We start from the raw sequence: 14,320 nt of genomic DNA on the forward strand, positions 1-14,320 counted from the left end.
TTCCGGGGAGCAAGAAAATCTGCCACTTTCGATACTACTTCGTCCAAAAATCGTGCAGTCCGATTGAAGTCAAACAGCACATCCTATTCACAAACTATTCCAAATTTCGAATACTTTCGCAAATTTAATAACCTTTGTTGCCGTGAAAAAAGTGCAGCCAACACACGAGAGCACAGGCTCCAGTTCTGTTTTTGCCAGTTTTTCAAATGCCTTTCGGTGCAGATGTGTCACTAAAGTGGAAAAAATTTGCAACAGCAAGTAGCACAATTTGATCTTTGGCACAGCAGTTCCACCACTGCAAGTCTAACAATGCTCCTACAGCAAGGGACAAGGTCTGTATACAGTCGTGGTTGCTTCATACGCATGACTACATGCAATGCGCTAGTTTCTGTAGAAGTCTGCTTTCAACATGCTTCATCATTCGGCATGCCAAGTATCAACAAGATGACAGCCTACAATCAAGGTCATGTCACATGTGATATTCATGCTGCTAGAAAAACACCTCCTTACCTACAGTATATTCAAAGTTGACACCAGCCTGTGTAGCTCATGCACTGAATTTTTTCTTTTGCAATGCCTTAGATCTCCTAAAACATTTTCCAGTTTTAGCAGACTTTTAAGAGAATCCTACTGATATTCGACTGAAAAATTATACACTTTTGCAAAATACATGAGATGCAGCATGTGGGCTGTACAGGCTCTGTATTGTGACGATGCTGGCGGTAGCGGAGTGAACACACCTTCCAACTGAAGCAGATGATCAGTTGGCAAATGCTCTCACCAGAGCCCTTCCAATATGGTCAGAGTCTATGTAGGCTCTACAAAGGATTCTGGCAGCTGATGAACAAAATCTTGCCAGCTACTTTGCAACTACAGTTGCAAGCACAGTAGTCAAACACAATGGTCTGGTAAACTTTATTTGATCATGCCATTTCTTTCTGCAATTCTCTAAAATAAGACACCACAAGCAAACCACAGTTCATGCCTGACTTTTGGTTGATAAAAAACAAAAACAAATGACAAATCACAAATGTGAGGACCAACTGACATATGCCTGAATTGGTGTTGTAGGAGGCATCAAGTTCCTGGTGATCAGCACAGTCAACATGATGGATACCCAATGTCCTGCAGCTGAAAAAAAATAAATCAATGATAGTGGTGTAAAAAGCACAGGGCCTCTACGCTCCGCCAAAAATGCTACTAGGAAATCACAGTTCAAACTCTCTAGGTATTTTGCTCAATACCACTTGATAATAGCTGTGAAGACTGCAACATGTCTCAATACCTATCTACCCTTTCATTAGCAAGAAGAAAAGTGCCAAGTGCACAGAGGAGAGAACCATCCTCTTGCTGGCTTGTGTGGCAGACAAGTGACAAGCTCCGCAAAAACTGCAAAGGGCTTGGCACAAGTAAATTTCTGAACTTTAGTGCATCTTAACAGAGCATAATTAATTTGTAGCATGCATAGGCTTCAGAGGAGTCTTCAGCAAAAATATGTCTTATCTACTGAGATTTTAGAAAAGAAAAGGTGCACTATGCTTGCTGTCATGGCTTCATTGTTCTGCTTTGAACTTCCCTATAATAACATGAATTGATGCAATGTAGTTATTTTAGTCAGATGGTGCTTTCAAATGCGAGAAATTATACAAGATAAATGCCTTAATTGCAAAGATGCTAGGAAATTTTCAAGGCACGTAACCACAGAAAATATCTTTTCCACTAAGGCAGGATGTGATTGTGCCTATGGACATGGTGAATTCGAGCTATACAGGCTGTAAACGAGGTAGTGCAAGGAAATGATGTTCAGATTTCAAACCTCGCAAATGATAAGTATTTGCCAGCAGACCATTTGTTCACCACTTTACCGTATGTATCAGTGGAAGAAACATTACAAATTAAAAATGCAACCAATGTTAAGGAGCAGCTGAGTGCAAACTAAATGATGAAATGTGTAACACACGAGTATTTTTGATTTATGACTAGTGCACTGGCTGTAAAGCTATCAGAGTACGACAATGTCAACATAGCATGATAAAATTTCTGCTCTTTCAGCTCTCCAAGCAACATCTTGGTTCCCCACAATGTCCTTTATTCATACTGAGCACATGTTGCTAGTCTGAAGCAAGTCTTGCGTGTGCACAGGCACGCCATGCCAGCGATACCAGCTGCGAGAGCCATGCTCACCACCACCCATAGATGAGACGCTCAAAAGAATGCGATTAAAAGGTGCAGTAAATTTTTGATCGCGCTCAGCCAAACACGGCTAAGGCCAGCTGCACAAGCCAGCATGGTGGTGCCCAAGAGAAAATGGTCTATATTGCAAGTAGTTAAACCTGGACATAACGAAATCTAGGAAAGTCCACAATTTTTAATTACATGCAGTTTTTGTTACATCCAGTTCTGGCGTGATAACTCAAGAGGAAGTTGCAGAACGGCAACCAACATTAAAAATAAATGGAGACAAAATGTCCTAGCAAACCTTCACAGTAAACCCCATCACTCAAAGTTGTAGACATGGAGAGGCTGACAAGCGCGCTGACAATGTGACTGCGGTAGCAGCCGCTAGTCTCTGCCACAAATCACACGACGAAAGCAAAATGCTGCTAAGCGTGGTGTCAAGAGAGTGGGGGTAGCAAGGGAGTCTGAAGCACCTGGCTCTTTCCATAAGCTCGCCTAAAAAAGAAAAGAAAAAAAAAACGAGAAAAAGACAAGAAAAAGAAGAAGAGTCTCATGGACTGCCTGTCCACAGCTCCCTTCGGAAACTGAGTGCCTTAGTAGCTGAATTTCGCTTGCTCTTGATGCCCAATACTCAGGTGTGCGCAACTTCACCTCACGTTGCCGCCACTCTTTCCTGTCCCTGCTCCCTCCATGCGTCTGCTGTTGCTGGCTGAATCGTGTGAGCAACCGAGCGGCAGCGATGGGCATGTGTTGCCTGTCATATGCCTTCTTTGCTACGTCCTTCTGTTTTGAGCTCCTTCTGACATGAACTGTCGTAGTGCTACAAAAGCGAAAGCTGCCGAGACTGCTGCGTTTACCATGGAGAGGCACTGATCACGCTGGAGCACAGCGCGTTGCGTCCCCTGTGTTTGCTCGTTGCAATCGTAGACATTCCTTTTGTGGTAGTTCAAGTTTTATCGTCATGAAACTTTTGTGTCATTTGGCCGAATTTAAAGTAATGCAGCACTAGTTAATGAATAGTCAGTGCGGAGAGTTTGTTGTATCGAAGTCAACAACTGCAACACCTTTGTTACATGAAGTTTGCAAGTGCACACATTCCAATGACGGCAGCGTTGGGAAATTCATAATATTGAGGAATTTGCTATGTGGAAGTTCGTTACACCCAGGTTTAACTGCATTTGCTCAAACACTCTAATGCCAAAGCAGAAAAAAAAAAGCTTCCGACTCTTGTTCTTAGCTTCAACAGCACAAAACAGCAGGAACTACAAAGTAAAAGCAGCAATTTTTTGCACGTCTCACCAACATCAGTTGCGCCACTGTGAGAAGGCTGGTGCAGAATTCGGCTGGGCGCTGCAACAGCAGAGACAAATGGGTATTATGTCATATAACTGTACAACATGACTGCCCTAATAACGAGCAGCAAACATGATGAAAATTGGTTGAAGGGGCACTGGAAGGTAATACCGAGTCAGGCCAGACAGGTAGGTTAGCATCACGTGATAGCAAATATGTCATTTTTACCGCATACAAAGCTTTCATAAGCCTAAAAACTGCGTAAAAGCGAAGGACGTGTCATCACCATCTGCAGATTCATACAACAGTGGCTGGTGATGTATTTATACAGCTTCTTGAGGAACGCTATTTCGCAGCCAATGGGCATTTACTGTTGAAATACGAGGAAAGCAGCATGGCGAGCATAGCCAAGAACGCGAAGAGTCTCATAATTAACACAGTGCAGACCACATGATGAAGAGAAAGGCTAGGTGTAAAAACGGTTGCTGAATATTTTGCCCCGCACTCTGTGTGCTCAGGCGCGTGTGCCCATTGTATGCAGCAAATTCAGAACTACGAACTATTTATGGCATTTGCACTCTCTTGTGCTTGATAAACTGTTTCATACAGAGCAGGCAACGCTACGAAGGCTCCGGATGTAGTGCGTCCGCAAAACCATATTATTCCGCCATGTATCTTCGTCCTTCCCGAAGCTTCGGTGAGTGTTTGGATGAAAACAAAGCGTGGTAGCACTGAAAATTACGGCCGAAGCTGTGATGCGCTCAGTACTGTGACTTTTTAGCTATAATTTTCACTTGGTGCTAGCTACTTTTTAGGCGCGGATGGAGTAAAAGCGATTCGCCCTACCAGCCACGTATCAGACCTCCAAAGCCATTCTTCCTTCTCAAAGTCCCGATCAGTTGGAGGAAAAAATGTGGAAAGAAAAAAAACGAAGTCCAGAAGATTTCCATTCGCGGCACTTAACATCAGTCGCAATTAAATATGCTTGCTTTCACTTTGGTTGCAGGGCGAACTACTTTTTGAGCATGGTATTAGCCTGTGCGACCAGGCACGCTAGCTTTGGAAGCGTTGCCTATGTATGAAATGGAGTGTAGGTGCAGGTAACTGGTAAAGTGGTTTCATTTTCACTTCAGCTGTCAAATCAGCAACTTCGTTCTGAAACTGCACCGGGTGCTTTTTTTTTTAGCATGCACTCAAGCAGACATATGCATGCATGCACATCGTCAATTTGTGCAGAAACGTCTATTTTGGAGTGGTCTGAAACACTAAAATTTCGAATATGGAGCACTTTGGAGCATTAAAATATTGGTTTAGAAGCACTCTGGAGTATGTAGCTGTTAGTTTCCAAATTTCTCAGGTTGGCAAACAACGCTAGAAAAGTTTGAGTGCAATGTAAAGATGTGCAACATCATTTCCATTGTAATTATTGACACTTAGTCACACTTCAGAGGTCTTCGATTCCAAGTTTTATTCTGTATAATTGAAGATGAAACATCTTTGCGAAATATGTCATACAAAGTTGAACTGCCCATACATACACTGCACATACTTTCGAGCAGAGTAGCTCAAATGTGCTGATATGTGGCCATCCACTTTTCTGCTGTACAAAGCTTAAAAAGCGTTATTATATCTCATTCACATCAAAAATTCTTGGTGTTTCATTTGTCAGCCAGTTCAGCCACGCTTTCTTGCACACTTGTGCCTTCCTCACACAAAAGAAATTATTAAGACTCAGTCACCTCCTTATCCCTGTCAACCGGGAGTTTTGATCAGCCCCTGCGCTTGCTGAAGCATTGTCTACACTTTTGCCTGTATTGCACACAAAGCCTCCACTAACCCTGCACAATGTATAAAGCTGCGCAAGTGAAACGAATGGCAGTACAAATACAGCAACACGGTGCAGCTCAGCCGCTTTATAATGAACTCTGGCCTAGCACAAATGAGACTGACACGACAGTCTCGTGCATTGTGGCTACAACAACGAGTCAGATAGATCGAAAGTCCCCGGACGTGGTGCTGGGTTGCAACGAAAACAAGGTGCCAGAAGCCCATGTGAAGGAATGCACCGCGCAGTGCACAATGTGAGAACAATGGGCGTAATGCGTACATGACAGAAAGCAGGAAAAAAAACATCCACGCGAGCCCAACACTCCCAGTCTCAAGGAAACTTCAAGCTTACTACGAGGCTAATCGAGTTACGTGTCAATCTCGCGAAATGGATGCGGAGTGGATCGACACTACAGTAAAAGCTCGTTAATTCGAATTTCAAAGAACCGGAAAAATTACTTCAATAATCTGAAGTTCGAATTATCGAATGATTGTGACAAAGCTCACAAGAACTGCTTTCATCGTGGTAAATTTTTTTTGCTGTGCAAAAAGACTGTTCAATGGTTGTCTACTGTTGAGATGGGCACAGCGTGATAGTCACTATTTTCACATTTCCGTCAATGCTTTATTGCAAGCCCACTTCCAAAATGATAAAGGCCCCGCGACATATTTCATGGTGCGATGCGGCAGCGATGGAGCCCTCTCAAAAGCGGGCGTGTCACGACTGAGAAAGCGAGTAGTTTTGGTGCCCTGACTGGAATGGAAGAATCAGGTGGATGGAAGCGAGGGGAACGTTCAGCGGCACAATAAATGTCGGAAACAGCATGCAGCTGGGCTCTGTTGGCTGGCTGATGGCAGCCGATAGCCACTGCCATCACTGCGTGCTGGCGTGAAGCTATGAAAACTGAAAATATGGTACCATATTAAAATCAAGTGGTCAGACTACCCTAGGAAACGGGGCACCAAATTAACAGAGGTCGAATTAGAGCTTTCAACGCTTCTTGTCCTACCCCTCCCATTCCATTCCCCTCCCTCTCTTTCTCCTCCCCCCAGCTGAAAAAGCTTGCCGCCAAACCTGAGCAACTGCATAGCTCTTATCCTAAAGTGGACAGGTGGATCGTGCCTTCAGCCATTTTTGCCATCAGCCACGCTGCCAGTGATATTCTCACAAATGAACTTTGCAAGAATAATTGCCATTTACTCGGTACAAAAGTTTGACTGTATAGCATCGAACGCTGTCAACACGTCACCAATGTACCGCACATAAAGGCAGTACGGGCCCTCTCCACAAGCTGTCACTTGTGTTCCTGTATATAGGGGACATAAACAGGAACACTATAGTCAGCAAAGACAATATCCTGGTAGATCCAGTGTGCCGTATACATGGAAATAGCTGTACCTGCCAGTGTGAATTATACTACCAAATTATATCTATGTCACAACAAACGGCAACCTTCTATAGTATTTGATTCACGCTAGAGCTAATCAGGCGGCCAGTATAATCATGCCGATCAAAGGTAGATTGTAAAGATCAGCCTCCACCTCAACGCGTGTGCTGCTCACATTTTGTAAATGAGAGAGAAATGTGTGGTGGCCCGAAAACATGCGCCAAAACTTCGCCGGTCCAAAGACTGCTCGAACATGCATATGGTATAAAAAGTTCACCATGGAAGCCAATGCTGTGATGTTCATTTTTGTCCATTTACTGCGAACTTCGAGACATACGAAAGAATGCCGCGTGACAGTCATGTTCATTATAAGTGGGCTTCAACGGACCTTAACCTTTTGAAACGGTGGTGACAACTAAGGTTATGTCTGTCTGGACATTTGGTGCACAGCGCCGTCCACATCAAAAGCAGTGCGTTCGGAGCAATTTCGTGCAATTTTCGCGATTTTTATCACGACGACGGGATCACTGTATTAACAATACATGCGCTTCCACGTGAAAAATGTCCAACCAGCTGACGTGCGTTTGTCAAGATTATGCATGCATTCCTTGCAGACAAAGGTGGAAGACCACAACTGGGGGAACGTACCTCGATTCTTTTCCACCTACAACCCACAGGAAGCAATTCACGAACGTAGAAATCGCAGCGGCCACATCAGAGTCAATCACAAAGGTGATCTGTGATAATACTTACTACATAGTTACTCAACAAACACGCAGATGCGCTGTTGAATAAAAGGTGTTAGAGTGCGACTGCTACTCTTATTATTTGCTCCCAATAGCTTGTACTAATTACGGCAAACAAACCAGTCTTTTTTTTTCTGCCTTATTAGTTTAGAATCAGCTTCCTACTAACATTAAATGTTAGTCATCTTTGGGTATTTTTAAAGGTGAACTAATATCACTTTTCATGTCCTTGCCGTGATTTACTATTGATACTGTGCAACGCATATTGTTCTGGTCTTGCTTTCCTTTATTTCTGTTCATACTGATTTTGCTATCCTTTCACTGCGAACTGCTGTTCCTCTTTTGGTGTTTGCATTTCTATGCTTATAATTGCTGATAGGATATCCGGATGCAGCCTTCGTGCTCTTGGACCTCCTTTTGAATATTCACTGACGTACAGTATTTATGATCAAATAAATGCTCTTCAAGCTTTTTGAGGAACCTTCGAAGTTTACGTGTACACTTCACGACAGCACACAATGCACCAAAATCTATAAGACCGTGTCATCATCGCCGATATGTACGTGCGTAAGCATGATCGGCAGTGCATGATCGGCAGTTTGTTCTGCAGCTTGCAGCTGCAGGAAGGGAAGTGGGCAGAATGGGTGAGGGAACAAACACGTGTTAATGACGTCCTAGTCTAAATGAAGAGGAAGAAATGGGCTTGGGTAGGGCATGTAATGCTAAAGAAAGATAACCACTGGTCCTTAAGGGTAATGGAGTGGATTCCAAGAGAAGGCAAGCGTAGCAGGGGGTGGCAGAAGGTTAGGTGGGCAGGTGAGATTAAGAAGTTTGCAGGGATACGGTGGCTGCAGCTGGCAAAGGACAGGTCTAATTGAAGAGACATGGGAGAAGCCTTTGCCCTGCAGTGGGTGTAGTAAGGCTGATGATGATGATGACGACAATGATGATGATGATGATGCGGCTGCAGCTGATAGCTTTATGTAGGTTCTTTTACACCCATGGAGCCCATTTCTACGGTACGCATGCATTGTAATGAGACAGAGACACACGTGATCAGCGGAGAGCATCTGCCTTTCAATGGGGTTTAAGGTGGTCTGTACTTGCACCTTACCGCCGTGGTGGCAAACTTGCAGTTTTCGGTTTCCGGCCATGTTTCTGGTCTTTGGTGCCTCTGAGTGGTCAAAGAGCTCCATTGCAAATGCATCATAGAAATGACACAACTGAGCTCATTTTTCGCAAGCGGTTTGAATGTGGAGTTCATTTTCGAATTGCACGAGGAATAACCACAGAGCAAAGGACACACACAGCACAAGCGCAGACTAGGAACTAAAAATAAGTACGATCCCACAACTTTGTTCAGGTGGCCCTTTAAGAAATCCGCTACCATTCGCTGCCAGCTGCCCTTCTCTGAAACTATCACGCAAAGTGGCCAATCCATCCTGTGGGTTTTTCCTCTGAAAAACACATGCAAGAACCCACTGTGGTCCTTTTTGACATCTTTGGCCATGCTCTCGGGGTTTATCATCTTCAGGAGTTTATCTTCTTCTTCCTGGCAGCCTTCTTCCACCTGCTCTCACAAAACTGTACCGGCCAGAAATTCTTCCTGATCACCTGCATAGCTTTTTCTTCAAGCATTCCTCCTGGCATAACAGTAAACCCACACAATCAATCACCAACTAGCCCGCCAGAAAACGCTTCTTGAATGTGGAAGGGTTTAGAGACTTTCATTTGCAATTTTCTCAGCAATGCAACCACTTTTCCAAGCAGAAAGAAATCATCGGCAGTGATACCAAAAAATACTGCAACCGTCTAGCTTAGTTTGACATTTCCTTTTAGTGTCCCTTTAACATGGCGCTGTGGCATGTAATCATTAAGTATTTGTTCAGGGGCTTCACATTCTTATATGGATGCTCGTGAGCATCAAAAATCTGTTGTATACTGCTGATTGCATCTGTACAGTGACTTAACTCAGAGGCTTAGCATGTGGTACCATTCTGAGCAGGCAGCGTCTGTGTTGTTTGGTCATGTGTGCACAACCCTTATTAGAATAAGATATGGGCTTACGGACAAAAGAAGGGCTGTATTTAGCTATGCCCAAACAGTGCCTAGCAAACAAGCACCCTTCACCATCTAACCAATCGCACACTGGTCAAACCGAGAATGCGCTTTGCACTCAGTGTACAAAACTGTGCACAGCTAGGCTTGGCTAGAGCTGATGCTGCCGCCACTATCGGCTGGTGGTGCACCTAAAAAAAAACTATACAGCAACAGGGGCCCGTCAATCATTACTATGCCTGCCTCTGCACGCTCGGTGAAGTTTGTGCTGGCATCAATGTGCCATGTAATTCAGGCTTGAGGAGGGATATTTGGAGGCTTCGTTTGCCGTTGGACAATTGGCTGCAGTGCTGGCAAGGCCTTTTTTTTGAGAGCCCGTTCAAGTTACTTAGCTATGCAATATTAGGGGCTGAATTTCCGACTGAAGTAGCACTACTAACATAATGTACCCAACCCCTGCCGCAGCCATCTTGCATACTGGGAATGTCAGAGCAAGATAAGTTTGAACTAGGCAAATCTGTGGTTTGAATTAGCTGGCTTTAAAGTGTGTTAAAACTAGTTGGACAACCAAAATTTTTAAATTTGTTTGAAATAACCAGAAGTGCTAATTATCCGAGTTTAAATTATTGCAAGTCTAGTCTAAATACTATATGTTTCTTAAAATAAATTGAAATAAAATTAAATTGAAATAAATTGAAATTTTTATTATTTGAGATATATCGCAATGAAATCAGTTGCATATATCTATTTCTTCTTCTTGTTTCCAAAAACATTATTAGTTTCAGTATATCTCAATTAGCTCCCATATTTTGGGAAAATAACTTAAGCCTAACTAGTAGGCCTGTGTGAATATTCGATAATTTCGAATATTCGGTCGAATAGTAAAGTATTCGATTCGACCCAAATGTTTGGTATTCGAAACCTTAAAGTATTTGTCCAGAGTGAATAACTCTTGCTTCATGCTCCCGGATCGCCACGTGGCACGCATGCAACCAAAGCATAGACTCCGCGCCGCATGCCTGCACTCCCACGCGTAAGACAGAGCCCGTCTGCGCATGCTCGCGACAACAGATGCAAGAAGGCGGAAGCGCGGCACCCAGATCTGTACATGCCAGGTGTCTACGGACGTGCACGCGCCGTAACTACCACGGCGGCGTGCACTAGAAGAGATTTAGCATAGCGCAATCCACTTCTGTGCGCCAGCAGTGTGCATGCACCGAGAGGTCCCGACGGGGCAGGCATGCAAGCAGCTCAACGGCATCTGGTGCTATGTGGCGTCCTCGGGGCAATCTGCGCACGCGCAGTGGCTCCCTGCAGAATTGGATCGCCATAGCGGCAGCGGATTAGGACACGTGGTTCTCTTGATTTCCATGGAATGAGTTTGAACACAGCGCAGGTGCAGCAGCCGCTCTTCTCATGAAATTCACGAATCAAGTGCAACGGCGTGAGCACGAGAGGAAGCTAGCATGAGGCACAACACAATGAGTGCCCCTTTCCGACACCTGACACGGGGTCAAGTGGGGGCGCAGTGAGTACACCTTGCAGATGTTCATGGAGTCATTACTTAAAAGCAATAGCTACGCAATGCTGCAATCGCAATTAAGACCTGCACTTGGGGGCTCCACATGGAGGCCAACTCCCCAATTTCCGGTGGCTACTTTTGCAGGACATTGACACAGCTTCAACGAGTGTGATAAAGTTTAGTGCATTCTCTTTTTTTCATGTAGTGGCCTTGTGTGTTCGAAAAATACATCATTTTTAAAATGCCTATTGTGCCGTTCAACCTTTTTTGTGCTAGAAGTATTCTAAATATTCACTTCGAAATTATTCGAAGAAAAGTACAGCGGACTCTCGATAATTCAAACAAATTTCAAAATTTTGGTTGGCTCACTATATTTTCAATGCATTTAATCTGCTTAATTCATACCATGATTCCTTTTAAATTCGGTTAATTCAAACCTTTTGTCTAGTTCTGACGCTCCCGGCACGCGAAAGCAGCGACTGAGGTCGGAGGAGTCATGTTTGCAGTGCTGTATGAACTGAAAATCCAGCCCCTCCAACTGGCTAACACCGGTGCAGTACAATGGGGGGCCCGTGCCCTGGTGGCCTGACAAGAGTGCTGCAGCCGCTCGATGTTTGCGTTAACCTGCCATTCAAGACGGAATTCCGGCGGTGCTACACCGAGTGGATGACTGCGGGCAATCACGGAACAACTCCGACAGGGCGGCTGAAGCGAGCGGCCCTCCAGCAAGTGTGTGCTTGGATTCTGCATGTGCTTGGATTCGCCATAGACGGCACAGAAGACGACCAGCTTTGGATGCACGCCAATGAGGAGAGTTCGTCCGACAGCAGTGAGAGTGCCGATGAGCTGAGCTTGTCCGATGGCGATTAGCGCGAAAGCAGCGATGAATGGTGAAATAAAATGTTCATATCTGTCGCCAGCTTTTTAATTGTCTGAAATAGTATTTGCACTGGCACCACAGTGTGTTAATTTGAAGCTACAGGCCTGGTTCATGTGTAACCCGCATCTGAGAAAATCTGATGAAAAAAAGGTCGGCTTATACATGAGTATATACGATAATACCGTGGATGAAGGGAAGGGTGCCACTTTTCGAACAATACCGAGGTGGTGGCCATAAAAGACGTGGTTGCGGGAAGTGACAGGCACGAAATTCTGCCGCATTTTGCTCCTAAATTGCCATTTCAGAGCTTCGGAGGCGTCAGATATATAAATGTATTGCTAGCTGGAGGTTGAATTAGACCTTGAAACATTGTAGGTAGGTACTTTAGAGTATATTGAACCCGAAATACCATTTTTGAAAAATCGAAATTTTTGCATTTTTTGACCAATTGAAGACCCATGTCTCGCTTCAAAATGTTACCAGCAATTCATGGCTAGATCTAATCAAATATCGCCAACTGCCAATGGCGCAAAATGTTTGTATTCATGTTCCTTCCTTCAAGCATACTACTAGCACACCTAAATGCCTCTGCAGCTATATCACAAACCAAAACATTTTAATGTAATGCCATTAATACTGTCACATTCACATACAATTGTTCCTGCCATGACACTTCCGAATCTTCTCCTTTCTATCTTTTGTTTGCCAGCACCCTACCCTGCCTTTGGCGGGTTACTGACCTTGCTCACTTCCATTTGCTCTGCTTTCCATTTAAACTATGTGAGCCTCCGACTTCTACCACAACATTTACTACGTTTAAATGAGCCAACGTCACTTACTTCTGACTGCCAAAACCAGGGGAGGGACCTGTAAAACAATGGGGTGAGGAAGAGAAAAAACAATGAAAAGGTGTCACATACAAAATGCTTGCGACAAAATAAATGCACACAGTCCCTTGCTCCAAGTATAAAAATAATGCCACTTCAGAAGCTTCAGACATATTCAGTAAATACAGTTCTATTACTACACTCGGTCAAATCAATGAACAATACAATTTTCCATTTCTTAATAAATCACAACATGGCCGTTTGACATATTGCAGTCTTGTAACCCAGTAAAAAATATGGCAGCTTATTATTATGAGTAATAAGCATCTGCAATTGAGACCGCGAAGCTCTCTCCAGCAATGGCAACTGCCATGTTGAAATTCTTCCTGTGACGTCATGTGACGTCCTAAGCCGAGCTGTCTGCAATGTCAATGCCAACACGCTGCACGAGCAATGCTTGCACTTTCAAACGAAAACTCAATCCTGTGTACAGGCCATCGTGACTCGTAATGACTACTTGGCAGGTTTGTCAAAAGAGTTTACAGACTGTGTGGTGAAGTCTTGTTCTTGCTCCACCTTAACCTTCAGCACAACTGCTGGAATCTACGACGATGACAGCAGGATGGGCAAAATACCATGAAGTCCGCATTGACGACAACACGTTGGAAATATTCTGAGCAACCTTATTCTGGCCGAGAAAGACTGCATGTGACAACCTACAACCCAAGGAACTTGTGCACATTTTACAAGGCACTATCCACAATTTTGGTTTATGATTTAAGGGGGCTTAATGTCCCAAAGCGACTCAGGCTATGGGGACACCGTAGTGAAGGGCTCCGGAAATTTCGACCACCCAGAGTTCTTTAACGTGAACTGACATCGCACAGTACATGGGCCTCTAGAATTTCACCTCCATCAAAGTGCGACTGCCAAGGCCGGGATCGAACCCGTGTCTTTCGGGTCAGCAGCAAAGCGCCATACACTGAACCACCGCGGCGGCCCCACAATTTTGAAACACAGCTAGCTTTGAACGCGGTGTGAAGTTTGCTGCACTGCACAGCTCAGTTTCCTATCAGCTGCAGTGCTATGGTGTGAAAGCATACGGCTCAACGAAATCTTAGTATGTCTTAGATAGATCTTGCTATGTTATTTTCTATATATGAGCAAACATGTGAGGGTTCTGCACTTATGCCTTCACTTATCACGCCTGATTAAAGTCACTTATGTTTGAACATGGTTTGCATGAGTAGAGCCTACAAGAAGCATCTCATCACTAAAACTAATCGAAACAGTTATTCAGTATGCTGACCACAATTTTGTTGTGTTAAGGTATAGCTCCTGTGATGGCAAGTTTGCAAACATGTGCTGTACGGACCTGGGGGCAGTTAGGTTTTTTTTTTTTCTTTCTGAAAAGCTGTTGCTAGTAGCTAAGCCCTAGCAATAACCCCTAAGAAGCTATGTGTGAAGCAGTAGCGTCCTACCTCTGTGAAATGTGTAACTGTATTTGATTTATTCAATCAGCGGCACTCAGTGCCCATGTGCAGGCAGGCAGGCACACAAGATTTTCATTTGCCGTAAATTGCCACATATATACTCCAAAT

At 44.1% G+C, this 14,320-nt stretch overlaps 1 protein-coding gene across 1 annotated transcript in view; it reads right to left on the reverse strand.

Moving 5' to 3' along the window:
* Nucleotides 1-896: 896 nt before the first annotated feature.
* The window catches only part of LOC144114600 (uncharacterized), a 200,596-nt gene continuing 187,172 nt past the window's right edge, over nt 897-14,320 (reverse strand). The window contains 3 exon segments of the mRNA XM_077648452.1: nt 897-1,131; nt 3,478-3,528; nt 12,732-12,759. Of these exon segments, the coding sequence (XP_077504578.1) occupies nt 3,483-3,528; nt 12,732-12,759 (74 nt within the window). The 3' untranslated portion in view covers nt 897-1,131; nt 3,478-3,482.

The sequence above is a fragment of the Amblyomma americanum genome, chromosome 1, assembly GCF_052857255.1.
Source record: "Amblyomma americanum isolate KBUSLIRL-KWMA chromosome 1, ASM5285725v1, whole genome shotgun sequence".
NCBI lineage: Eukaryota > Metazoa > Arthropoda > Arachnida > Ixodida > Ixodidae > Amblyomma > Amblyomma americanum.